This window comes from Balaenoptera physalus (assembly GCF_965194825.1).
Source record: "Balaenoptera physalus genome assembly, chromosome: 8".
Taxonomy (NCBI): Eukaryota; Metazoa; Chordata; class Mammalia; order Artiodactyla; family Balaenopteridae; genus Balaenoptera; species Balaenoptera physalus.
The window spans coordinates 16,359,812-16,386,625 of record NC_138887.1 but is presented as its reverse complement, the minus strand read 5'-3'; the positions used below and the strand labels follow the sequence as shown (position 1 = coordinate 16,386,625).

The following is a 26,814-nucleotide window of genomic DNA, read 5'->3' as shown; positions in this document are numbered from 1 at the left end:
TGGGTGCACGGTTTTTGCACCCATTTTGCGGAATGTTTTGAAAGTAGGTACAGGTGGTGGTTGCACAACTTTGTGGCCACTGGTCCACTTTAAAATGGTTAACTTTATGTGACATGAAATTTTACTTCATAAAAAATGTATATATAATCCATCCAAACATGTTGATTTACTTTAGTTTTAATATTTAATGGTTAGAACACCCTTTAAGGATGAGTTTGGGATTAACATATACACACTACTATATATAAAATAGATAATCAACAAGGACCTACTATATAGCACAGGGAACTATATTCAATAGCTTGTAATTACCTATAAGGGAAAAAAATCTGAAATGTATATGTATAACTGTATCAATTTGCCGTACACCTGAAACTAACACAACAGTGTAAATCAGCTATACTTCAATTTTAAAAAATGGTTTAAAAAAATCAACTGTTTACAGAATCGATCACTGAAGCACCTCCTCAAAATCCCTGGCTTCCAGGAAACAGTTTGAAAACCACTGAGCCCTTTTGACAGCATGTGGAAGATGGGAGCCTGTCTTGACAGGAACAGGGAGCTCATCTCTTTGCCCTGTCACTGCTAGACAGCTGTCCTTCTTAGGTCTTTACATTGTTCCAAAACCTCCAGAAACTTCCACCCAGCAGTCCCAGTCGTGGCCTCTGGAATCACTGACAGACATCATCATTGTGGCAGCAGATAGCATGTGTTCGCTGAAGTTCCTCCTACAGCAGGGTTTCAGATTTCCTGATTGCCCTTCTTTGAGTGTTCTCGCGCTTGTCAGCAACTCCAGTAAAAGATAGGGGGTCTTAAAATCCATACTTTTTTTTTTATAGCTGCATAGCTTTCCAATGCATGGATGTATCAACCTTATTTATCCAGAGCCCTGTAGATAAACTTGAGTTTTCAATTCTTTGCTATTACAATGCACATTTTGCAGTGAAAAATGCCCATGCACATGTCATTTGACAAATGTGTTACAGAATAACTTCCTAGACAAGGAAGAGTGAGGTGACGGGTAGCGCGTTTGAAGTGATACTGACTGTTGACAGTGCGCCCTCTGAGACCCGTTCCCATCAGCCGTCTGCGGGAGGAACCCTCCTTCCCACACCATCTCCACCAGTGTGTTAGTCTAACATTTTTATCTTTCTGAATCTGGCAGGTGAAAAAGGGTATCTCCTTTCAATTTTGATTTGCATTCCTCTTTATTTTGAAAGAAGTTGAACATCCTTTTTGTGTTTTTAAGAGTTCCTTCCCCCTTTTCTGGAAGCTTTGCAGGTCAGGTCTGTATCTTTGATGTTCTAAAACCACACTGTCGTGTGGGTGTGGAGGTTCTGGTCCTTGATTGTGCTGGGCCCTTGAGTGAGCCCTTTCAGTCTGAAAACTTACATCCTGTGGTTCTGGAAAATTCATCCCATATTTCTTTGATTATTTTCTCCCCTTTGTTATCTCTAATATCTCTTTGTCTGGAACTCCTGTCTTTTCATCTGTTGACTTTCTTTGAAGTTTTTATTTTAATTTACCTTCTTAGTTCTTTTACAAGAAAATTCTGTAATGGGAGGTACATGTTACGCATTTGTCAAAACGCACCAAGTGTACAGCACCGCACCAAAGGTGAACCCAGATGTCAGCTGCGGACTTTGTGTGATAATGATGGCAGTGTAGGTTCATCACTTGTAATAAATGTACCTTCTGGTGGGGATGTTGACAGTAGGGGAGAGGCTGGGGGGAGGCAGGGGGTTTATGAGAACTCTTTATGCTTTTCGCTCCATTTTGCTGTGAAGCTAAAACTTCCAGTGGTGGGGCTCAGACGTGTGTGCCATGTCAGGAAGGAGCAACATGGCATGCCGCACCGTAGCAGCGGACACACACTATAGACAGTAGCATTTTAAGCAGAGAAAGTAACAGTCAGGTGTGTCTGAGGTCACTGTGGTGGCAGGGTAGGGGGTGGAGCAGCTAAAACTGCTCTCAAAAATAAAATATTTAAAAGGAAGAAAAAATTTTGGTAATCATGATTTCAGTTTTCAAATTTTGGTAATCATGTTTTCAGTTTTCAACTTACCCATTTTTCTGTGATTGGCCCTTTTTCTAAATATCCTGTTTTTCATCTCATGGATATAACATTGTCTTGAACATCTCTGGGTATACAAAGTAGAACTTTCTGAAAGCTCGTCACTGTTCTTGAATTTTCTAGCTCATTTGGTGTTATACTGCTGTTTATCTTAGTCTTGTAGGCTACCAGAGGGGCCACGGAAAGCTGATGTGGAGCCCTGAATAAGTATGGCAGGGCTGTCCACCAGTGTCCTGCTGGTTGAGTGACAGGGGGCCAGCTGTTAACATGGGGGAACCCCTCATCCCAGCAAGTGAAGGTCCTTGTGCCAGGGCACCGGTCTTCACAGTAGCTGTTCTAGTTCTCATTTATTCAGTTTCTCCCAAGAACCTGACTCTGATCTTTTGTCTGGGAAGAATTGGGGTTAATATTTGGTTGCCAGGTGTTCTGTGTTCAGGGTTGAGGCGTTTGGAAGGAAGGTATCAACCAATCGTGGAGGATTTTGAATCGGTCTACCTGTTTCAGCTGTGTCTCAGTCCCGTTCTGACTGGACCGGGTGTTTCCCCGTCTGGAGCCTTTGGAGCTCTGACAGGTGGTCAGCCCCTCCACACTGCAGCCCCACCTGCCCTTCTCTGGGCTGCATGCTTTCTCTGCCCCCATTTAACTTCCCTTTGCTCTAGAAATCTCTCTGCCAGTTTCCCCTTCCCATTCTCATGGTTGTGGAGTCGTACCTTGATAGTCTCTATGAAATGTTAATGGTGTCTCAAAAAGAAGAGAATCACACGTGGTCTGTTCATGCTCTGATCCAGAATATTTTGTTTCTTCAACCTGTGTTTTCCACTTGCATCTTTTTCCCCCTCTAATCTGTCTTCAGCTCCTTAATTTGTTTATAATAGTAATTGATTTTGGCCTGGGAGTGACTTGAAGCCTTCTTATGACTTCTGACTTTTCTGTTCCTGTGCACCATACTGTTTCTCCGTATCCATTTGTTTTTAACTATTCAAAGGTTTTTGAATTGTTCCTGTATTTGTTCTGAGGAAAGATTTCTTTTGCCTCCTAGTTTATTCTCACTAGCCGAGGTTTATCCTTAAGCCTTGAAAAGCACACTTTAGCTTTTAGAATAAAAATTCTATTCTAAAAATTCTATAGCTTTTAGAATAAAAAATTTTAAATAGTTATTGACTGATAGGTTTGATGTTTCTGGCTTCAGTTTTAATAAATCTGTCCTAGGGAGGTGTGTGGTTGCTTCTTGAAGAGAACCTTAGTGAGAAAAGATAGCGATGGAATATTTGCTACAATCTTTTTTGGTTTTGTTCTTGTTGGTTTGGTTCTATTTTGTTTTTGGTGCTAAACCAAGAAGGATTGGAGTCAGGATTTAAATTCACTAAGTATTTATAGAGGTAATCTCTATATAAATTCTAGTGATGACCAAAATAGGGAAGTTTTGTAAAAGTTTAGGTATCTTTAAAAGAGATTTGCAGTAGTTCTTTATTAACTTGATCATTTTAGTTGCTAAGATTATATTTCACAAGGTATATGATGGTTTGGTAGTTAATTTTTCATATTAAAGTGGTGATAGTTGCAAACATTCTGAAATAGACTAATTATAATTACTTTTATTCAGGTACTGAATATGAGAGTAAATATATAATCATCTGGTTTGTATGTGGTGACGAGGACTATTCTGTGTATTTTTTTTGACAAGACTTAATGGCCGTGATGATATTTCCATTTCTTTGAGCTTGTTCACAGAAGTATAAGCTAATTATGGTTCTTTAAATATAAAGCTAAACATGTTCTAGATAAACCAAGATTGTCTTTTCTTTTTTGAAAAATAGGAGCAGATGTCTCAAGTATTAGATGCCATGTTTGAAAAATTGGTCAAGGAAGGAGAGCATGTAATTGATCAAGGTGATGATGGCGACAACTTCTATGTAATTGATAGGTAAGTTTTGTGTAACTTCGCTGCTGAAATGTAATGAACCTTTTGTGAAAATCTCAGTGGTTATTGTAACGACTGACAGATTAATGTACGATAATTGCTATTGCCTCTTGACCCTTATTCCTGTGTAACTGGCCCTACACACCTACAGTGAACCCATGCAGTGAAACCGTGCTACGTCATGGAAAGAGGCATAGTGTATGGAAGACTGGTGACTTTTGGTTAATCTAGAAATCTGTCATTTACTGGGAGCCTCCTCATTTGTTAACTTCTAATTGAGAGGTAATGATGCCTGTTACAGAGTTAGAGATGGCTGTTACTGTGAGAATAGCAGCATAATACAACATCTGGGATATTGAATCCGTATAACTCAATCTGTTATTATGTTTTCTAAAAAGTTTCTTCTGTCATTACTTAATGAAGTAAAACGTGCTAATGGTTTAAAAGATTCAGATATTTCAGAGGGGCCTAAGGTGAAAAGTTAGTCTCTCTTCCTACTTCTTTAGCATCATCTAATCAGCAGAGTGAGTAATTTGCGTGTCTTTCCAGAAATTGTTTATGCATTATTATATTTGTCTATTAGAAACTCTGTAGAGAAATTATTTAAGTGAGAAGGCCTGCATTTATATTGAAAATCTAATTTCAGAAAACTTAAGTTGTGCTTGACTTCATCAAAGAACAGTGTGCTTTTCAGATGTAGAGAACAAACGTATGGACGGACACCAAGGGGGGAAAGCGGGGTGGCTGGGGGGGATGAATTGGGAGATTGGGATTGACATATATACAGTAATTTGTATAAAATAGATAACTAATAAGAACCTGCTGTATCAAAAAATAAAATTAAATTAAAATCAGCTATAAAAAATTAAAATAAAGTAACATAAAAAAAAAGAACAGGGTGCTTTTAGCAATACTTAGGTAACAACCCTAAGATGTAAAAGGGGGGCGCAGCCTGGACTGGGTCTTCATTTCTGCACTTCTGTAACATGGTGATGAGGTCTTGATGAGACATTTGGCTTCCCCAAGCACCCCACCACCACCAACCCCCGCCCTGCTTGTATGGAACACAGATCATCTCCCAGCCTGATTTGTCGGATTACATTTGCTTCTCTGGGCCAAGTTGTGTTCTACTCAGAGGCTCCGCAGAAAATCACACCCCCCTGCCCCCGTCTGCTTAGCCCTCGTTCCCTGATCTGGGCTCTGTGGGTGGTACCTTTCATGCATCAGTAGCACATGCTCTCCGAGTCCCTCAGTCCCTCAACCCTAAGTCCGTGGTGACCTGGGAGAGCTGCACTAGCCAGGGCTGGGGCTGGACTCTATGATTTTAGAATTGTCCCACATGTAAATTAAAGTCATGATTCTGGTACCATTAACAGCTTTCATCAACGAAACACCTCAGAAATTCACTCAGCTGTTGAATCGTGTTGAATTGTAGGGGTCTATGCGAACCCCAAAGGTAGTACAGGAATAATTTTCTTTTAGTAGGTATTTTGACTATAAAAACACCTTACATTTGTATATAGCACCTTCCCTTTTCAGTTAGATCCTTGTCACCGTTTTGACAGATGACAGTTTTCAGGCCCACAGAAGTGATGCGAGTCGGCGCAGGTCACCCAGATGATGAGTGTGGAGCCGACCCAGCATCTGGGTCTCTTGGCCACTGTGTGTGCTCTTTTCGCGGCTCTGCCCTGCCCAGGGCCTCACGTTCTCAGGGGAGAAATCTATATGAAAAGGCAGCACACGGTATTTTAGCAGATTTTTAGACTGATATGATTTCAGCTGGACTAGTATCTCACTGTACTTCTCGTCAACTCATTTGTTGTGTATTTTATCCTATTCAAAGTAGAAAACATAGAAAACAGTTTTAGTGCAAACGTGTAAAGAGTATAAATAGAAAAATTAATCTATACTTGAAAAATAACTATTCATGAAACAAATTCCAGAGGGTATCCCTGAAACAGCCATTGTAGCCGTGAATTATATTAAAAGCCAGTTATTCTTATTCATGAATATCTTTTGTCTCTAATATCTTATGTGTTTGCTTTTGTTGTATCTTTACCATTGATAATCCTTTCTTAATCTTAAAAGCACTCCCTGTTTTGTCTTTGCTAGAGAGTTTAGCCAACAGAATAAAGCCAAAGAGTTTCTCCTGTCTGCCCTCACAGGTGTTTCAGCAAGCCCTGAAACCGTGTTCTCTGCTAAGATACAGTACATGGAAAGACAGTTCTCCACGAGAAGAATGCAGTTTCCAGAAATACAGGATCTGGATAATATGCAGCGCAGTGACAGTTTTACTTGCCTAGAAAAAGAAACCCAATTAAAAGATAAGCACAGAACGACTGTAAAAAGACCAGGATCAGATACTTAGCCTGAATTTCTACCACTTTTAGATTGTGGGGTCAGTCTAACATGAAGGGCCAGATGGCATAAAGAGCCAGAGAGTAAATTTTGCAGGCTTTCTGGGCCATGAGGTCTACGTTGCAGCTACTCAACTCTGCTGTCATAGCACAAGTCAGCTACAGAGAATGCAGAAAGCGCCGCTGTGTTTGTCTTTCCAATAAAACCTGATTTACAGAAGCAGGCAGCCAGTCTTGGGCCTCAGCTTGCCGGCCCCTCCTGTAGATTATAAAGGACCCTGTAAGTACTGTACAGCAGTGCCTGACCAGATTGTTAGAGCTATATTCTTTTAAAAAATTCTTTTCTTCTGATCTCAAAAGTAATACATATTCGTTTTAGAAACAAAAACTCTTTAATTACGTAGTGAATGTCCCTAGAATCCTCCACAATTCTTATACTCAGAGATCACTGCAGTCAGCAGATTCACACACATTCCTTCAGATGGTTGTCTTTGCATATTGCATTTGGTTGCAGTCTTAGTTATATTTTTATCGCTTATTTCAATACCTTAAATATTTGCTGTTTAGTCTCATTTACCCCAGACGATGAGACAGCAGGCGCATGTATGGGCCTCACCCTCGTCCCGTGGATGGTCTCTTCTTCCTGCTTGTCTGGAACTGGTGGTGTCTTTTTCACATATTGATGCCCTTTTATTACTTGCTGTCATCAGAGGGGAAAGGAAAATAAGAGCCCATCCTCGGCTGTCACCCTTGGGTGTGTCCTGAGTCTCAGGGAGGACTCGTGTTGCCTTACTGTGCCTGTGGACAGCTCTCATTGCGCCTACCCAGCTCCCGCTGTTCCCCGACGGAAAGATCTCTGCGAGGATGCAGAAGAAGCTGGGAGCAGTGGCGTATCTGGGAGGAAACTGAATGGCTGGGCCAGGTCACTATTCACCCTTCTAGACATGTAAAACTTTAACTGGGTGAATGTGTTATGATGTCCCAGCCATAAGACTAAGCAATAAATGATTTTTTTTAAAAAAAAGAATGAGATTGTATTTCCCAGGGCTCATGTTTTATCGTGATGAGATTTTACTTGAATTACTTTTGCGTCTTCTTTTTCACATGTGCAACAGAGGAACATTTGATATCTACGTGAAATGTGATGGTGTTGGAAGGTGTGTTGGCAACTATGACAATCGTGGGAGTTTTGGCGAACTGGCCTTAATGTACAATACGCCCAGAGCAGCTACAATCACTGCTACCTCTCCCGGTGCTCTGTGGGGCTTGGTGAGTGAAGTATTTATTTGACCTGAATGTCATTTGTAAAAATCATGATGACAGAAGCCAGGTGGCTACAGTATTTTAGTTCTAATAGGTAGATTTATTTGGGATCATCATCAGTCATCAGGGAATTTATTAAGCAACTACTAGATGCTGAACTATTGGACACTAAGACTGTGCTGAGTTAAAACTTCATGTTCTTTTCCCAGATTGAGTCAGGAGTTTAACCTGCTGGCCGTGGGAAAGACACTCAGATCCAAAATGTTCCTCTTTTACCCACTCTTAAAAACCAACCAGCCACACAAACAAAGGCTTCAGTGCTGTTTTTTCAGATACCTATCTGTGGTAAATGTTATCATCTGTGGTTCCCAGAGTGTGGGCCCCTGCCCTGTAGCATCTCTATCACCTGGGAACTTGCTAGAAATGCAAATTGATGCCCCACTTACTGATTCAGGCCCGTTGACTCAGAAACTCTGGCCATGGGGCCCAGCAGTCTGTATTTGAGCAAGCCCACTGGGTGATTCTCATGCATGCTTGAGAAACCACTGTAAACTGAGTCTCTCCGTGCTGTATAAATTGATTGGTAACAACTTTGCATTGCCAAGCAGCTGTGTGGAGAAAAAATACTTGGTGCCTGTGCTTCTCACGTGGATGCACATCAGAATTTCTTGGAGGTGTTAAAAAAAAAAAAATTATCTCACCTAGGCCCTACCACAGACAAACTTAATCAGACTCTCGGGGTTGGGACTCTCAGACCTGGGCTTTTAAAGAAAATTTCTTAATTGTGCTGTTTCTACAAGACTTAAAAGTTGGTTTAAAGACATTTGGGGGACTTCCCTGGCAGTCCAGTGGCCAAGACTCCATGCTCCCAATGCAGGGGGCCCGGGTTCGATCCCTGGTCAGGGAACCAGATGCCGCATGCCAGAACTAAGAGTTCTCATGCTGCAACTAAAGACCCCCTCACACCACAACTAAAGACCCCACATGCTGCAACGAAGATCCCATGTGCCGCAACTAAGACCTGGCACAGCCAAGTAAATAAATATTTTTAAAAAACCCAAACATTTGGGTTGGTGGGGGAGGGAGATTCTTTTCATAGATGATCTTAGGATGCAGAGTAGCCGACCCAAGGCAAGCTGATTCTGGACTGTGTTTAATCTGGTGCTTAGGGATCACCTGGGAATCCAGTTAAAATGCAGATTCAGATTCACCGGGTCTGGGATGAGGCCTGTGATTCTGCATTTCTCACCAGCTCCCAGGAGACACCAGTGGCTGCCGGTGCCCAGGACACACTTTAAACAGCCCTGATTTAAAGGGAGTGTTGACAATACTTGTATTTCCTTTTAAAATTGTTGAAAACATCCCATCCTATAGTTTTGACATGCGTTTACTCGGTTATTTCTCTCAAATCCTTTCGTGGAAGGAGGCGAGGTTGAAGTAACAGGAAGTTTGCTAACAGTCTCCTTCCCAAGGACTGTAGCTTCAGAGAAGTTACACATTATTCAGCCACCACTCAGCCTTTGACTCCGCCGTGGATCCAACTGATAAAAATAGCTCTTGATCAGAGAAACAAGACATATTGTGCATTTCTTCTTATTAGACCCAGGCAGTTGCTGTTTACTTATTAAAAATGTGATGAGTCACTTTTTAAGTGGTGGAAGCAAAATTGGAATTGTTTCAGGTGGAAGGGAGCTGAAATGTCTTAAGGGCTATCAAAGATTTGAATACCCAAAGCCAGCAAAATAAACACTCCAAACCCGAGCGGACTTGGCCCCTAGGAAGCATTTGCCTGCCCTCGCAGCCGCGGGTCTCTATCTCTTTCATTAAGGAAGGTATCATTTAAAATTTAATCATCCTGATAGGGTTGCCAGCCAGGGTCAGACTGTCACATGGTAAGGAAGCCTTCTCCCTGCAGGTCCTTGGAACAAGGTCACACACTTAGCGGGTTGCCCTTTGAATACTGATAGTCCTCTCAGCCCTGGAAGGAACCTTGAACTAGGGACAAAGGTCCAGCATTTCCCAGGGCGTGTGATACTTATGTTCTCAGGTAGGATTAAGCATTTTCAGAGATTTTGTTACTAATCTGTACATGTTTCAAGCTTTATGAAAGTGGGCAGTTTGTGATGATCACCTTGGGGATGTGCATAAGTGCAATAGGTGTTTTTAAAAAATTATAATATTTAACATAATTAATACTTCAAACCTGCTTTCTTAGCAGCTCACCTAACTAGCCCCCTTTCAGCAAAAGCCGAGTAGAAAAGAGATTTTGCTTTTAAGACCAACAGGTTGGAGCTCTGCCACGTAAGTGCAGGTGTAAAGATAAGCAAATCTCAAGAGAAAAGTCCTTTGTAGAATAGTCTAACTTTGTAAATAAGACTAGGTCACTGTTAGCCTTGGGGGATTAACTGATCTACAAGACCATGCTGGTGATTCAGAGGGGCAATGATTGATTGAAATGACTAGGATGAAAACATTTGAAATGGGACTTTGTGGATATTATTTATATGTCACAGTGGGTGTGAAGAGGTGGGCACTAATAGAAAGTTTTTCCTGAGACGTGTAGCTCATTACGGTTAATTTCTAAATTGCTAACCTATTTCTAGTCTTCTCTGTTTTGCAGTAAACTCTGTTCATAAAATGGTGTTGCAGCTGGTTCCCAGACCTGATTATATATCAGAATCACTCGGGGCGCTTTTACGAAATACAGATTATTATAGAGTGCTATATGCAGAGATTTTGAGTCATTAAAGTCTGGGATGTTAGAATAAACCTTTTTTTAAAAAACAACAGCTGATTCTGATGCAGAACCAGACTTGGAAATTATTTCAATATTTTTACTAATTATCTTGAAAATTTTTCTCTTTTTATAAAAATGATTAAGAGTACACAACAAGTCCAAATTACAGCCCTTATAAAATTGTAGTAAACTAAATTGGAGAACAGGATGTTTAATTTCCTAGAGACTTATATCCTCACTGGTATTTTTCTCCATCATATCAGTTCATTTAAATTCAGCCCTAATATGTTGGCATAGTAATTTACTAATTAAAGAACATATCCCAATTAATTTTATTTTATATTAAGATGGTACAGTTATCAGTGTATGCAGAAGTAACATAATTCTAGGGGCTCTTAACTGAGAACTAAAATAATGTTCTATAGGAATTTTTAAAATATAAAATTTGTAGGAAAACCATTTTTTGAGCCATTACCTTTAAAGTTTTCCCTAGTTCCTTAATTCAGTGTGGTATCTTTGAGGTTAAGTAGTATAAACATAGGAACATTTTAGAATGATGAGCATGATAAACACTGGAATCAGAGTCTACTCAAGAAAGTTGTAGTTTTTCTGTGCACCTTTTTTAAAAGGTGACAAAAACCCTAGAGTCAATAATTTTTCAACATCTCTTTACATTGTACTTTCATGATTTAAAAACATTTTCTGATACTGGTTTTCATGTATTTTTTACCGCAACCCACAAGAAACACATTAGGAAATGTCACCACCAGTGCATGTGTGTGTGTGCCTTTGTGTATAACTGAAATAAATATATAACTCAACACTTTACTAAAAGGGATGCACACTCAGATTTCCTATTCTGGTTTTGTTTTTTGTTTTTTTTAATAAAAATGCTGGTCATGAGTGAAGGGAGTCAAAAGGTACAAACTTCCAGTTATCAGTACATCCTGGGGATGTAATGTACAGCAGGGTGACTACAGTTAATAATACTGTATTGTATATTTGGAAGTTGCTATGTGAGTATATCTTAAAAGTTTTCATCACAAGAAAAAAAATTCTGTAACTATGTATGGTGATGGATGTTAACTAGACTTATTGTGGTGATCATTTCACAATATATACAAATATTGAATCATTATGTTGTATGCCTGAAACTAATATAATGTCGTATGCCAGTTATAACTCAAAAACAATGCTAGTCATGTCCCACCAAATTGTAACCCTCCAAGGCGGTTATCTATAGCAAAAGAACTCAGTGCTAGTTTGAACTCATAGAAACTGAGCAGAGTGGTGGTTGCCAGGGCCTGGGGGTGGGGGTGCAGTTATAAAATGAATAAGTTCTGAGGATCCAGTGTACAAATGATGATTATAGTTAACAATATTGTGTTACATCCTTGAAAGCTGCTAAGAGAGTACATCTTAAACGTTGTCACCACAAAAAAGAAGTGATTATGTGAGGTGACAGAGGTGTTAACTAACCCTACTGTAGTAATCATTTGACAATATATATCAAATCAACATGTTGTGTACCTTAAACTTACACAGTATTCTGTAGGTCAATTGTATCTCAAAAAGTTGGGGGTGGAAAACGAACAAGGAGCTGGTGTATTTTTTAAATGGTGCGACAGCGCCACCTAGTGGGTGTAGTCCGCCAGTTACATGTTGGTCAGATCTCTGTTCTGAATAAAAAGTAAACTGTTGCTTTCTTTAAAAAACATGAATATGGTTCTATATTTATGCTTAAAGAAATAAAAATCTGAAATGAGTCAGAAGTGTAGTAATGTTAATTTTCTATTTCAAAATCTTCAATTATTGTTTGTTCCTTACAGGGAATAAAATGAAACTATTTCTTCAAACTTTCTTTCTCCATAAAGTCTACCTTTTAACTATCTTTGTATTTGATATTCTGTCTTTAGGACAGGGTAACCTTCAGGAGGATAATTGTAAAAAATAATGCCAAAAAGAGAAAAATGTATGAAAGCTTTATTGAGTCACTGCCATTCCTTAAATCTTTGGAAGTAAGTATATGTTTGTGCTTTTATTTTATTTTGCTTTAAAAGATTCTGTTTTGTTAGGAATACTTAGTTCTGTAGAAGGTTTCTTTGAATAATAATCTATCCATATTTTAATTTGAAAAGATTACGGTGTTTTTATAGCTTAGTATCTCTTTTACTGCCTGTAACTGCATTTGTTTTGTCGTTTACAAGTAATAGACTCCTAGGAGCATCTATAGCAGATTTATATGTGGTCTCTATCTAAAAGCAGACTTAAACTAGTCACATAAATGTAGGCAATAGCCTTTATAGGAAGAGGTTATCTAAATACAGAATGTCCTCACTGGCCTCTCCTTCTTTATTCCTTTCCTCCTTTCCTCTTAAAATTGACAGTCTAAGGTCTCTCTTTCTTTTTTCAGGCTACACTTATTCACATGGTGAACTTGGCAAATCCCCTGGCTTTAAATGTCTATTATGTTGATGCTTCTTAAAATTGACATCACTGGGCAAGGCCCTGCCCTTGAACACTAGGCTCATTTATCTAACTGCATATTTAACATTTCTTCTGGGATGTCTAAAAGACATCTCAAACCTAACACGTCCCAAACCTCCTTCCCTCTCTTCCCCACCTTAGCGATAGCAGTGCCATCCTTCTAGCATCTCGGCCAGAATCCTTGGGGTTGACGGACCAGTCTGCTAACATGTCTCTTTGTTGGCTTGTCAGTATCCACCGAGTAGCAGTTCGGGCCACGTTTCAGAATGCATATTGGGCAGCTGATCTTCTCCAGCAGCAGATCTCTTTAAATAAAAATAGGTCAGGGGTTGGAAATTCAAACGCCTTCAGAGCTAGGTACATAAAAAGAAGAAATGGTAAACTTGAAAACATGTGCTCCATCTAAAGAAACAGCTGCTAGCCCACCAGAGTTTATTTTTGCTGCATGGAAATAAGGGCTGAGTGTTGCTGAATGCCCTGATTTTTCAAGAGAAGCTGGAAATTCAAGTTTTTATGAAAAATTTGTTTAAAATGCTGGCAGTTAATTAATATAACACACACATGCACACACACACAAACCCACACGCTGCTCAATTTATTTGGCCTATAGGCTACCATTTTTAAACGCCTGAAATAGTTACGATTACCTGATTAGTCTGTTTAATACAGTTGTCCCTATGTTTCCACAGGGATTGGTTCCAGGACCACCCCGGTGGATACCAAAATCTGCAGATGCGCAAGTCCCTCACACTGGGCCCTCCTTAGCCCCCGGGTTCCACATTTGTGGATACAGAGGGCCAATTGTATATTTATTGAAAAAAATCTGCATATAAGGGGACCTGCACAGTTCAAACCCATTTGTATTATCAAATACAACTGTATTTGTATTATTAAATACAAATACAGTATTATCAAGTGTATTATCTTTTTTTCTTTTATAGGTTTCTGAGCGCCTGAAAGTGGTGGATGTGATAGGCACCAAAGTATACAACGATGGAGAACAAATCATTGCTCAGGTATAATACTTTTTATGGAATTCAGTTTGGGGTTATTTTCCAAAAGACTCTTACACACTGTAAGTCTTGATAAAATTTTCATGTGTGTCTATAATTAGTATGTAGTGATGGGTTAAATGAATATTATTTCTACCAAATGACCTGTTAAAAATGGCTTAATTTACAGCCATCAAGCTATTTGAGTATTTTTATTTTTGTAACTAACTCTTAATGAATATGTATTAAATCATCAAATGGATTTCTGCATGATTTTATATTTGTACCTGACATGAAGGTCCCATGTATAAAGAATGTCATTTATAAGAGGAAAACAAATGGTAATCACTCCATGAGATTTATTAATAAGGACCCAGAAGGAGCATTGGAAGATGTAGAATTTTGCATGATCGGTTCATTGGCAAAACTTCCTGAGGCTGCTTCCTGATGAAATAAACCAAGAAGGGAACACACTGCACCATGTACTGTACTGGCTTCCAGGCACTACAGGCACTAAGGGGCCAGCATGCTCTTTAACCCCTAATGCTTTTCTAAGATCCCACTGGAACCAGAAGCAATACATATGCATCTTGGTTAGAACAGTTCTACCAAGAGGTAGGATTTATGAAGACAGTTAAAGCATACCAATGATAGTACCTTATTTCCTAGTTACAGTTTTGAAGCATTGATTGCATGATTTAAACAGATTTTTAACAAACTCTGTAATTTTTGTATCACAATATTACACTGTATTGTCATCTTTATCTGAAGTATTGTCTTTTTCAATATATGTGAAACAAGATTCAAGGTGTGTGTGAGGCTGAGAAAAGAGTAATTATTTTATTTTATTTTATTATTATTTTTTTTAACATCTTTATTGGAGTATAATTCCTTTACAGTTGTGTGTTAGTTTCTGTCTTATAACAAAGTGAACCAACTATACATATACATATATCCCCATATCTCCTCCCTCTTGCGTCTCCCTCCCATCCTCCCTATCCCACCCCTCTGGATGGTCACAAAGCACCGAGCTGATCTCCCTGTGCTATGCGGCTGCTTCCCACTAGCTATCTATTTTACATTTGGTAGTGTATATATGTTCATGCCACTCTCTCACTTCGTCCCAGCTTCCCCTTCCCCCTCCCCAATGTCCTCAAGTCCATTCTCTATGTCTGCCCCTTTATTCCTGTCCTGCCCCTAGGTTCGTCAGAACATTTTTTTTTTTTTTTTTTTAGATTCCATATACATGTGTTAGTGTACGGTATTTGTTTTTCTCTTTCTGACATACTTCACTCTGTATGACAGACTCTAGGTCCATCCACCTCACTACAAATAACTCAATTTCGTTCCTTTTTATGGCTGAGTAATATTCCATTGTCTGTATGTGCCACATCTTCTTTATCCATTCGTCTGTCGATGGACACTTAGGTTGCTTCCATGTCCTGGCTATTGTAAATAGAGCTGCAATGAACATTGTGGTACATGACTCTTTTTGAATTATGGTTTTCTCAGGGTATATATGCCCAGTAGTGGGATTGCTGGGTCGTATGGTAGTTCTATTTTTAGTTTTTTAAGGAACCTCCATACTGTTCTCCATAGTGGCTGTATCAATATACATTCTCACCAACAGTGCAAGAGGGTTCCCTTTTCTCCACACCCTCTCCAGCATTGTTTGTAGATTTTTTGATGATGGCCATTCTGACTGGTGTGAGGTGATACCTCATTGTAGTTTTGATTTGCATTTATCTAATGATTAGTGATGTTGAGCATCCTTTCATGAGTTTGTTGGCAATCTGTATATCTTCTTTGGATAAATATCTGTTTCAGTCTTCTACCCATTTTTGGATTGGGTTGTTTGCTTTTTGATATTGAGCTGCATGAGCTGCTTGTAAGTTTTGGAGATTAATCCCTTGTCAGTTGCTTCATTTACACATATTTTCTCCCATTCTGAGGGTTGTCTTTTTGTCTTGTTTATGGTTTCCTTTGCTGTGCAAAAGCTTTTAAGTTTCATTAGGTCCCATTTGTTTATTTTTGTTTTTATTTCCATTTTTCTAGGAGGTGGGTCAAAAAGGATCTTGCTGTGATTTATGTCATAAGGTCTTCTGCCTATGTTTTCCTCTAAGAGTTTTATAGTGTCTGAACTTACATTTAGGTCTTTAATCCATTTTGAGTTTATTTTTCTGTATGGTGTTAGGGAGTGTTCTAATTTCATTCTTTTACATGTAACTGTCCAGTTTTCCCAGCACCACTTATTGAAGAGGCTGTCTTTTCTCCATTGTATATTCTTGCCTCCTTTATCAAAGATAAGGTGACCATGTGTGTGTGGGTTTATGTCTGGGCTTTCTATCCTGTTCCATTGATCTATATTTCTGTTTTTGTGCCAGTACCATACTGTCTTGATTACTGTAGCTTTCTTGTATAGTCTGAAGTCAGGGAGCCTGATTCCTCCAGCTCTGTTCTTCTTTCTCAAGATTGCTTTGGCTATTCAGGGTCTTTTGTGTTTCCATACAAATTGTGAAATTTTTTGTTCTAGTTCTGTGAAAAATGCCATTGGTAGTTTAATAGGGATTGCATTGAATAGGGATTTAATAGGGATTGTAGATTGCTTTGGGTAGTATAGTCATTTTCACAGTGTTGATTCTTCCAATCCAAGAACATGGTGTATCTCTCCATCTGTTTGTATCATCTTTAATTTCTTTCATCAGTGTCTTATAGTTTTCTGCATACAGGTCTTTTGTCACCTTCGGTAGGTTTATTTCTAGGTATTTTATTCTTTTTGTTGCAGTGGTAAATGGGAGTGTTTCCTTAATTTCTCTTTCAGATTTGTCATCATTAGTGTATAGGAATGCAAGATATTTCTGGGCATTAATTTTGTATCCTGCTACTTTACCAAATTCATTGATTAGCTCTAGAAGTTTTCTGGTAGCATCTTTAGGATTCTCTATGTATAGTATCATGTCATCTGCAAACAGTGACAGCTTTACTTCTTCTTTTCAAATTTGGATTCCTTTTATTTCTTTTTCTTCTCCAATTGCTGTGGCTAAAACTTCCAAAACTATGTTGAATAATAGTGGTGAGAGTGGACAACCTTGTCTTGTTCCTGATCTTAGAGGAAATGTTTTCAGTTTTTCACCATTGAGAATGATGTTGGCTGTGGGTTTGTCATATATGGCCTTTATTGTGTTGAGGTAAATTCCCTCTATGCCTTCTTTCTGGAGGGTTTTTATCATAAACGGGCATTGAATTTTGTAGAAAGCTTTTTGTGCATCTACTGAGATGATCATATGGTTTTTCTCCTTCAGTTTGTTACTGTGTTTTATCACATTGATTGATTTGCGTATATTGAAGAATCTTTGCATTCCTGGGATAAACCCCACTTGATCATGGTGTATGATCCTTTTAATGTGCTGTTGGATTCTGTTTGCTAGTATTTTGTTGAGGATTTTTGCATCTATGTTCATCAGTGATATTGGCCTGTAGTTTTCTTTCTTTGTGACATCTTCGTCTGGTTTTGGTATCAGGGTGATGGTGGCCTCGTAGAATGAGTTTGGGTGTGTTCCTCCCTCTGCTATATTTTGGAAGAGTTTGAGAAGGATAGGTGTTTGCTCTTCTCTAAATGTTTGATAGAATTTGACTGTGAAGCTGTCTGCTCCTGGGCTTTAGTTTGTTGGAAGATTTTTAATCACAGTCTCAATTTCAGTGCTTGTGATTGGTCTGTTTATATTTTCTATTTCTTCCTGATTCAGTCTTGGAAGGTTGTGCTTTTCTAAGAGTTTGTCTGTTTCTTCCAGGTTGTCCATTTTATTGGCATATAGTTGCTTGTAGTAATCTCTCATGATCCCTTGTATTTCTGCAGTGTCAGTTCTTACTTCTCCTTTTTCATTTCTAATTCTATTGATTTGAGTCTTCTCCCTTTTTTTTAAAGATGAGTCTGACTAATGGTTTATCAATTTTGTTTGTCTTCTCAAAGAACCAGCTTTTAGTTTTTTTGATCTTTGCTGTTGCTTCCTTTATTTCTTTTTCATTTATTTCTGATCTGATCTTTATGATTTCCTTCCTTCTGCTAACTTTGGGGGTTTTTTGTTCGTCTTTCTCTAATTGCTTTAGGTGTAAGGTTAGGTTGTTTATTTGAGATGTTTCTTGTTTCTTGAGGTAGGATTGTATTGCTATAAACTTCCCTCTTAGAATTACCTTTGCTGCCTCCCATAGGTTTTGGGTCGTCATGTTTTCATTGTTATTTGTTTCTAGGTATTTTTTTATTTCCTCTTTGATTTCTTCAGTGATCTCCTGGTTATTAAGTAGTATATTGTTTAGCCTCCATGTGTTTGTATTTTTTACATATTTTTTTCGTGTAATTGATATCTAGTCTCATAGCGTTGTGGTCGGAAAAGATACTTGATACAATTTCAATTTTCTTAAATTTACCAAGGGTTGATCTGTGACCCAAGATATGATCTATCCTGGAGAATGTTCCATAAGCACTTGAGAAGAAAGTGTATTCTGTTGTTTTTGGATGGAATGTCCTATAAATATCAATTAAGTCCATCTTGTTTAATGTATCATCTAAAGCTTGTGTTTCCTTATTTATTTTCATTTTGGTTTATCTGTCCATTGGTGAAAGTGGGGTGTTAGAGTCCCCTACTATGATTGTGTTACTGTCGATTTCCCCTTTTATGGCTGTTAGCTTTTGCCTTATGTATTGAGGTGCTCCTATGTTGGGTGCATAAATATTTGTAATTGTTATATCTTCTTCTTGGATCGATCCCTTGATCATTATGTAGTGTCCTTCTTTGTCTCTTGTAATAGTCTTTATTTTAAATCCTTTATTTTAAGATCCTTGCTGGGTAGAGTAATCTTGGTTGTAGGTTTTTCCCTTTCATCACTTTAAATATGTCCTGCCACTCCCTTCTGGCTTGCAGAGTTTCTGCTGAAAGATCAGCTGTTAACCTTATGGGGATCCCATTGTATGTTATTTGTTGTTTTTCCCTTGGTGCTTTTAATATTTTTTCTTTGTATTTAATTTTTGGTAGTTTGATTAATGTGTCTTGCTGGTTGTTGAGTGGAACTGGGTCTTAGTGTTGAGGTGGGGGTCTCTGGGAGAGCTTTTGCCATTTGATATTACGTGGAGCTGGGAGGTCTATGGTGGACCAATGCCCTGAACTCGGCTCTCCCACCTCAGAGGCACAGGCCTGACACCCGGCCGGAGCCCTAAGACCCTGTCAGCCACACAGCTCAGAAGAAAAGGGAGAAGAAAAGAAAGGAATAAAGAAAAAAATAAAATAAAATAAAGTTATTAAAATAAAAAGTAAAAAAAATTATTAAAAATAAAAAAATTAAAAAGTAATAAAGAAAAAAAAAAGAGAGAGCAACCAAACCAAAAAACAAATCTACCAATGATAACAAGCCCTAAATAAAAACTATACACACACACAAAAAAAAGGACAAACAGAACCCTAGGACAAAGGGTAAAAGCAAAGCTATACAGACAGAATCACACAAAGAAGCATACACATACATGCTCACAAAAGGAGAAAAAGGGAAAAAATATATATATCTATATATTAAAAAAAAAAGGAAGAGAGCAACCAAATCAATAAACAAATCTACCAATGATAATAAACTAAATACTAAACTACGATAAACATAAAACCAGAAACAAATTAGATGCTGAAAGCAAACCCTAAGTCTACAGTTGCTCCCAAAGTCCACTGTCTCAATTTTGGGATGATTCGTTGTCTATTCAGGTATTCCACAGATGCAGGGTACATCAAGTTGATTGTGGAGATTTAATCTGCTGCTCCTGAGGCTGCTGGGAGAGATTTCCTTTTCTCTTCTTTGTTCGTACAGCTCCTGGGGTTCAGCTTTGGATTTGGCCCCGCCTCTGTGTGTAGGTCGCCTGGGGGCATCTCTTCCCGCCCAGACAGGACAGGGTTAAAGTAGCAACTGATTCGGGGGCTCTGGCTCGCTCAGGCTGGTGGGAGGGAGGGGTACGGGTGCAGGGCGAGCCTGCAGCGGCAGAGGCCAGCATGACATTGCAGCAGCCTGAGGCGCGCCGTGCGTTCTCCCGGGGAAGTTGTCCCCGGATCACGGGACCCTGGCGGTGGCGGGCTGCACAGGCTCCCAGGAGGGGCGGTGTGGATAGTGACCTGTGCTCGCACACAGGCTTCTTGGTGGCGGCAGCATCAGTCTTAGCGTCTCATGCCCGTCTCTGGGGTCCGCGCTGATCGCCGCGGCTCGCGCCCGTCTCTGGAGCTCCTTTAAGCGGCGCTCTTAATCCCCTCTCCTCATGCACCAGGAAACAAAGAGGGAAGAAAAAGTCTCTTGCCTCTTCGGCAGGTCCAGACTTTTTCCTGGACTCCCTCCTGGCTAGCTGTGGTGTGCTAACCCCTTCAGGCTGTGTTCACACCGCCAACCCCAGTCCTCTCCCTGGGATCCAACCGCAGCCCGAGCCTCAGCTCCCAGCCCCGCCCACCCCAGCGGGTGAGCAGACAAGCCTCTCGGGCTGGTGAGTGCTGGTCCACACCACTCCTCTGTGCGGGAATCTCTCCGCTTTGCCCTCTGCACCCCTGTGGCTGCGCTCTCCTCCGTGGCTCCGAAGCTTCCCCCCTGCCCACCCCCCGTCTCCGCCAGTGAAGGGGCTCCTAGTGTGTGGAAACCTTTCCTCCTTCACGGCTCCCTCCCAGTCATTCAGGTCCCGTCCCTATTCTTTTGTCTCTGTTTTTTCTGTTTTCTTTTGCCCTACCCAGGTACGAGGGAGAGTTTCTTGCCTTTTGGGAGGTCTGAGGTCTTCTGCCAGCGTTCAGTAGGTGTTCTGTAGGCGTTGTTCCACATGTAGATGTATTTCTGATGTATTTGTGGGGAGGAAGGTGATCTCCACGTCCTACTCCTCTGCCATCTTGAAAGCCTCTCAAGAGTAATTATTTTAGAAGGCAAATAAACAAGTAATCAATCCTCCCACACTTCCCACATACATACAGATTAGTGCAGTCAGGGATTGGGACGACGTAGAGACAAATTAGAGAACAAGGCTGAGGGTCTATGATATAAATTGAAAAACCGCAAAGTATAGAGCACTTTTGAAATGATTTTTTTTAGATTACTTGGAAATAATTATAGGTTCACAGGAAGCTGCAAAAAGTCCCATGAACTCTTCACCCAGTTTCTCCCAGTGCATCTTGGCATCGCTAGTACAAACTCAAACCTAGGAAAGTGACATTGGCACAACCTGCAGGACTTAATTCGTTAGTTTTACATGCAATTTAAGCACGTTTTGAAAACAAAATTACATGGCTGTCGATAGACCTATTATGATTTAAGATACTTGAAATTTTAACATGAAGCTCTTATGAAAACCTGATATAAAGGTAAGGGAAAGGAGATATGTATACTATACTTAGAGTTTATTAAAGGTGTCTTTAGATACTAGTTGTCTTTTAAGCATTTATAAACATACAGGTCTGCACTACAGTATAGTATAATCAAGACTCAACATTCCTTGTGATATAATCTGATACGGTATTTCTTGAATTGTACTAAAGAGTTCTGAAATACCTAAGTTTCTCCAGAATCACTTCGAGAGGCTTAGGAAGGTCAGTATCTGCTATCTTCCATAATTATACTACTGTACTTAATTCAGAAGGCATCATTGGAAGTGAAGGCAGTTTGTTTAAAATCCAAAACGAGAACATGGCTATGTGTAGTTAGAAATGGCAACACTTTCTTTTAGAAGTCTTTTTGGGGCCTTGAGGTGGCTTGTCAGTAAACTGGCATCTAGAGCTTGGTCCCCAGCCAGGTGCAGGACAGACATCTGGGCCCACACATACTGCTCCCTAAGAAGTCTGTTTGCTTTCTTCTCTTTGGGAGTCGCTGGGTTATCTCGGGTCACCATGCTGATGCTTGTAGATTAGGACACACAGAGTGGCACGTTTTAGCATAGGAGCAGCTGACAGAGGCAATGCTGCTGGGAAACGGTGCTAGCATTTCTAACTATGTATGTGCTTTATCCAGACTGCAGTTCAGGCAAAATTCTTACCTCAGTGTTAGTTGCCGTATTTTCTTGGCTAGTTTTAGCAGAAATACCATGCTAGATAGTATATCATTTCAGATAATTTTTTACAAACGAAATTGTTACAATGTAATTGTTGATCTTAACGTCTCAACTTAGAAGGGGACATAGCCTGCTCCTGTGGGGTTTCACCTTTCGGGCAAATCATGGTGGGATTGATTTCAGGGGCCTGATGGGCGCCAGGATTGCCGTCAGCTAAACTTGCATTTTCACCCTCGGTTTTTGTTTTATTCTGATAGGGAGACTTGGCTGATTCTTTTTTCATTGTAGAATCTGGAGAAGTGAAAATTACCATGAAAAGGAAGGTAAGTCCTAAAAATCCATGAAATATTAGCAAGAAACATAATAGATTTTCCTTCTGATGTTTAGACTAAGGTTAACTTTTATTTTTCTTAAACTGAGTCAAAGTTAATACTTTCCATCACCTTGTCAGGGTAAGTCAGAGGCGGAGGAGAACGGTGCAGTAGAAATCGCTCGGTGCTCTCGGGGACAGTACTTCGGAGAACTTGCTCTGGTAACTAACAAGCCCCGAGCTGCTTCCGCACACGCCATCGGGACCGTCAAATGTTTAGGTAGGACTCATGCAGCCCTGGGCATGCTTGCCCTGGTTGAAATCGTTCTGTCTGCATTGTACGTATTCATGTTGTACGGATTTTCTTACTGGGTTCACAAGTTTTATGGTCCCCACGAAATACAACAAGGTTAGGATTCATTGCATTATAAAGTCGATTTGTAGAAGCCAACTTTGTTCCTTTAAAAATTTTCACACACTTATATATTGTGTTCTTCTTTATAGGCATGAAATAACATTTTAGTATGTTGTTAAAATAAGAATCCTGAGTACCAAGTTTTATATCGAATTTTTAAAATAAACAACATACACTGTGTTCCTCAAAAAAAGAAGGCTCAAACAGCATTTTTATAAGGTACACTAAGCTTTGAAGGGAAAGCTGGAATGTCTGTAGGAATACTTACTCATCTTGTACTAGGAATCAAAGGTTCAAGCTTGTCAGAGCACAATAAAATCTTGTTCAGCTGTTTATTACTTCTGTGTACCACACAGCAGCTCAGCAGAAATGCCATCTTCAGCTAGAAGACATCTATATATAGCTGAGATTTTATATATGAGACATAACTTAGTTTAATAATGAAAAATATAATTCAGGAGATATCAGCATAGGTGACATTTTCTCTCTTTTTTTAAAGATTTATTTTTATTATTTATTTATTTTTATTTGTTTTTGGCTGTGTCGGGTCTTAGTTGCGGCGCATGGGTTCTTCATTGTGGTATGCAGGATCTTTCGTTGCGACGCGCGGGCATCTCTCTAGTTGTGGCGTGTGGGTTTTCTCTTCTCTGGTTGTGGCGCATGGGTTCCAGAGCACGTGGGCTCTGTAGTTTGCAGCACGCGGGCTCTAGTTGAGGCGCGTGAGCTCAGTAGCTGTGGCGTGCGGGCTTAGTTGCCCTGCGGCATGTGGGATCTTAGTTCCCTGACCAGGGATGGAACGCACATTCCCTGCATTGTAAGGCGGATTCTTTACCACTGGGCCACCAGGGAAGTCCCTAGGTGACATTTTCTTCAAGGAAATGATTCAAAAGTAATTAGCCACTCTGTGCTCTTCATCCATAGTTCAGTAGCATAAATTTAGCTTCGATGTTCTTAAGATTTGCAAATATCCTCAGAATTTTCTTAGAGAATTTACTTTTTGAAAGGTTTTAAATAATATAATATTAATCAAGGGTTATACTTGGATGAAAAAGAAGACAATTAGAAGCTGACAGGTGATTTCCCTGAGTAGAGGTATTAGACAGTAGGAGTAAAGGCGATGTGAGTGAAAAATCCCATTAATTTTTTTCTATAATAAATTATTATATTCACATTAAATTTGAGAAATACAGAAAAGGTAGGAAAAAGTAAGAGTCACCCGATACCACCACCACCCAGCAATTTCCACATCCTATTATAATTCCTTCTCATCTTTTTTATTTGTATGGGTTTTCTGTTTTAAAACAGTTTTTTAAACTGCTTTTTTTCATCCATTATAGCTTAGGCAGTTTCTCATATTTATTGCATCAGACTATAACATTAGGTAAATATACACATTATGAATTATTTAATCATTCCCCACTGTTAAATAATTTTGGGAGTTTTGGCTCCATTTTTGGGGGTGGGGGGAGAGCTTTTTTGTGTGGCTGTATGCGGAGACTACTTGTCCATATATAGGACTTTTCCTGAGAAATGCTTTTTGGAAGTGGGTTTTCTTTTTATGGTTTTTGATATATATTGCAAGATCACTTTTATTTGTACTTATTTACATGTACCAGCAGTGCAAGAATGTCTGTTCACTCTATTGTCAACATTGCCTTTTTTACTTCTGCAAATTTGAGAGGCAAAAAAAAAAAGTATTTTAATTTGTATTTGTATGATAGTATGATCATATTTTCATGTGTATATTATAAATTCAGTTTTAGAAAATGCTCGAGATAGGCAAGCTAAGCGACATAGAGCACATACTTACACAGTGGATAAAATCATTATTTTGGCTGCCGTTTTGAATTGACCATAGTATGAAAGAATAAAAATCATAAAAGGTAACATTTGGATTCTTCACAGCATAGCATCGTAAACCCTGAGAAGGGAAAACAAGATAGAAAGCACTCCCTTGCCGCCCTTGAGTTCATATTACTAAGGTGGTGACATCAAAACCAATTTATTTTTAAAATTCCAAGGTCTTGACATAACAGTCCCTCATTCTTTTAACCTGGATCAGGAACCTCCAATAGGACATCATACTGCCAAGGGACACTGGCTGCTTCCTTTTTGAAGTGGAATGTTTTTATCTTTATGCCTTTCCTTGTATCTGATATTTATCTAAAAATGCCATTGTGTCATTGTCATATGCAGAATAGATACCATAAATGACTTAGAAATTCTGCAGATTTGCAAAGAATGTTATTTTTCTTTTATTCTCCCCGCTTCTTAGCCATGGATGTGCAAGCATTTGAAAGGCTTTTGGGACCTTGCATGGAAATTATGAAAAGGAACATCGCTACCTATGAAGAACAATTAGTTGCCCTGTTTGGAACAAACATGGATATTGTTGAACCCACTGCATGAAGCAAAAGTATGGAGCAGGAAGACCTATAGTGACAAAATTACACAGTAGTGGTTAGTCCACTGAGAATGTGTTTGTGTAGATGCCAAGCATTTTCTGTGATTTCAGGTTTTTTCCTTTTTTTACATTTACAGTGTATCAGTAAACAGAGTAGTGATTTAATAGTCAATAGGCTTTAACATCACTTTCTAAAAGAGTAGATCAAAAAAATATCGACATACTGATAAAATGACTTTCTACTCCACAAAATTATGATTTGACTGAAAGGTTTATTCAGATGATTATAATATACTGGAAGTATCTGTGTTTAAGAAGATAATTAAAGGATGTTGTCATAGGCAATGTGTGTTCATTTTGACTCACTCAGATTGATATGTTATGACTACGCCCATGTAAGAGGGAACTTGGCAGTGAATCATGCTATACAGCATGGCATCACATTCTTTTTACAACTCACTATATATAGTACGTACAATTTAATAATGTTTGTTTTCGAGTTTTTCTGGCTTGGTAAGTTATGTACTGGCCTTGGCCTATTGGTGAAATGGTATAAAACATCATATGCAATTTTAAAACCTTTTCTATTTTTGCAATAAAGTACCTTTTGACTTCTTTGGCATAATGTCAGTAACCTACATATTCAGTGGTTTTAAGGACAGGCAGTTTAGTCATTACAATAATAGGGAAGACTCTTTTTAGATGAAAGGTCATTATTTTCCTCATAAAGCATCTATCTATGCTTCCTTTTTCCATTTTGCAGTTCTCTGTATTTGTTATCTTTAAAAATTTGAGTTTGACATTTAATGTCACAAATATTTTTAAATGCTCTTTAAACTTATTTGTTGTCTTCTGAAAGCCTAAGATCTTATTATATATGCTAAAAAAAAGTCTCCTATACCAAAAATATTTGGGGTCCTTATCAACATGCCCTTAAGATATCTCTTTGTTCTTCACTAGATGTACATAATACAATCCTTTGCAGACATCTGCTCCCAGGGGTTTCCTCCAAGGTGGGAGAAATAAATGTTTATAAGTAAAACATATATAAAGATAAAAGGAATTTCTGTCCATTCCAAATATACCATTAGGCCTTGCCACTTGCTTTAATGTAGACTCTCAAAAGTGCAGAATGAACTCAACTGAATAGATTTTTGTTGACAATTGACATGCTTATTATTCTGCTACATAAAATGAATTATATTCAACCAAAGGAATATATTCTTACATGATTTCTAGGCCTACATGACCCCATCGTCTAGAGAGGTTAATTCTAATCAGTTGTTCCTTTTTAAATGAGCAATTTCATTTTGGGAAACATGTTTCAAAGAAATACATACATGGGTAAAAAGATTCTGTGGCTAGTGTGGTCTTACTAGAGAATGTTTATGGTCTTGCTTGTATAATGAAAACGTGGTTAAAATATGTTAATTGGATAATGTATATATAAGAAGTATGTAAAGTATACCTTCAGCCACATTTTAGAACAGTTTTAACAATTTTGCAAACTTTCCCGCAGGAAGAGAGCTTACTACATGAAGAGGACTTGTTTTCTATTTCAGATTTTAAAAGCCATGTCTGCTAAACAAAAAACACAAAGAACCCCGAATTCCTCGTTCATCATTCTGTATTCTCAACTTTATTCACTTTTTCAAGTTACCTGTTTTGTTGCATAAGCTGAATGTTAACTACAAATGCCTGTTTAATAAAGAACTCTGACCAAGGCTGTAAATGCCAGTTATATTATTTTCAGTATTGTTGGTTATATTTAAAATTTCCTTATAATAAAGCACACTTTTATAATAAA

At 38.9% G+C, this 26,814-nt stretch overlaps 1 protein-coding gene across 2 annotated transcripts in view; it reads left to right on the top strand.

Moving 5' to 3' along the window:
- Positions 1-26,814, top strand: part of PRKAR2B (protein kinase cAMP-dependent type II regulatory subunit beta) — a 109,043-nt gene extending 82,229 nt beyond the window's left edge. Inside the window, exons 5-12 of one of the 2 annotated variants that reach the window (XM_082473616.1) lie at positions 3,892-3,998; positions 7,468-7,621; positions 12,269-12,370; positions 13,781-13,855; positions 22,136-22,201; positions 22,330-22,468; positions 24,879-25,019; positions 26,527-26,814. In XM_082473616.1, coding sequence (XP_082329742.1) covers positions 3,892-3,998; positions 7,468-7,621; positions 12,269-12,370; positions 13,781-13,855; positions 22,136-22,201; positions 22,330-22,468; positions 24,879-25,012 — 777 coding nt within the window. In that variant the 3' untranslated portion in view covers positions 25,013-25,019; positions 26,527-26,814. Of the gene's footprint in view, positions 1-3,891; positions 3,999-7,467; positions 7,622-12,268; positions 12,371-13,780; positions 13,856-22,135; positions 22,202-22,329; positions 22,469-24,878 lie in introns of both variants that reach the window. The other variant, XM_082473615.1, reaches the window with a different exon arrangement.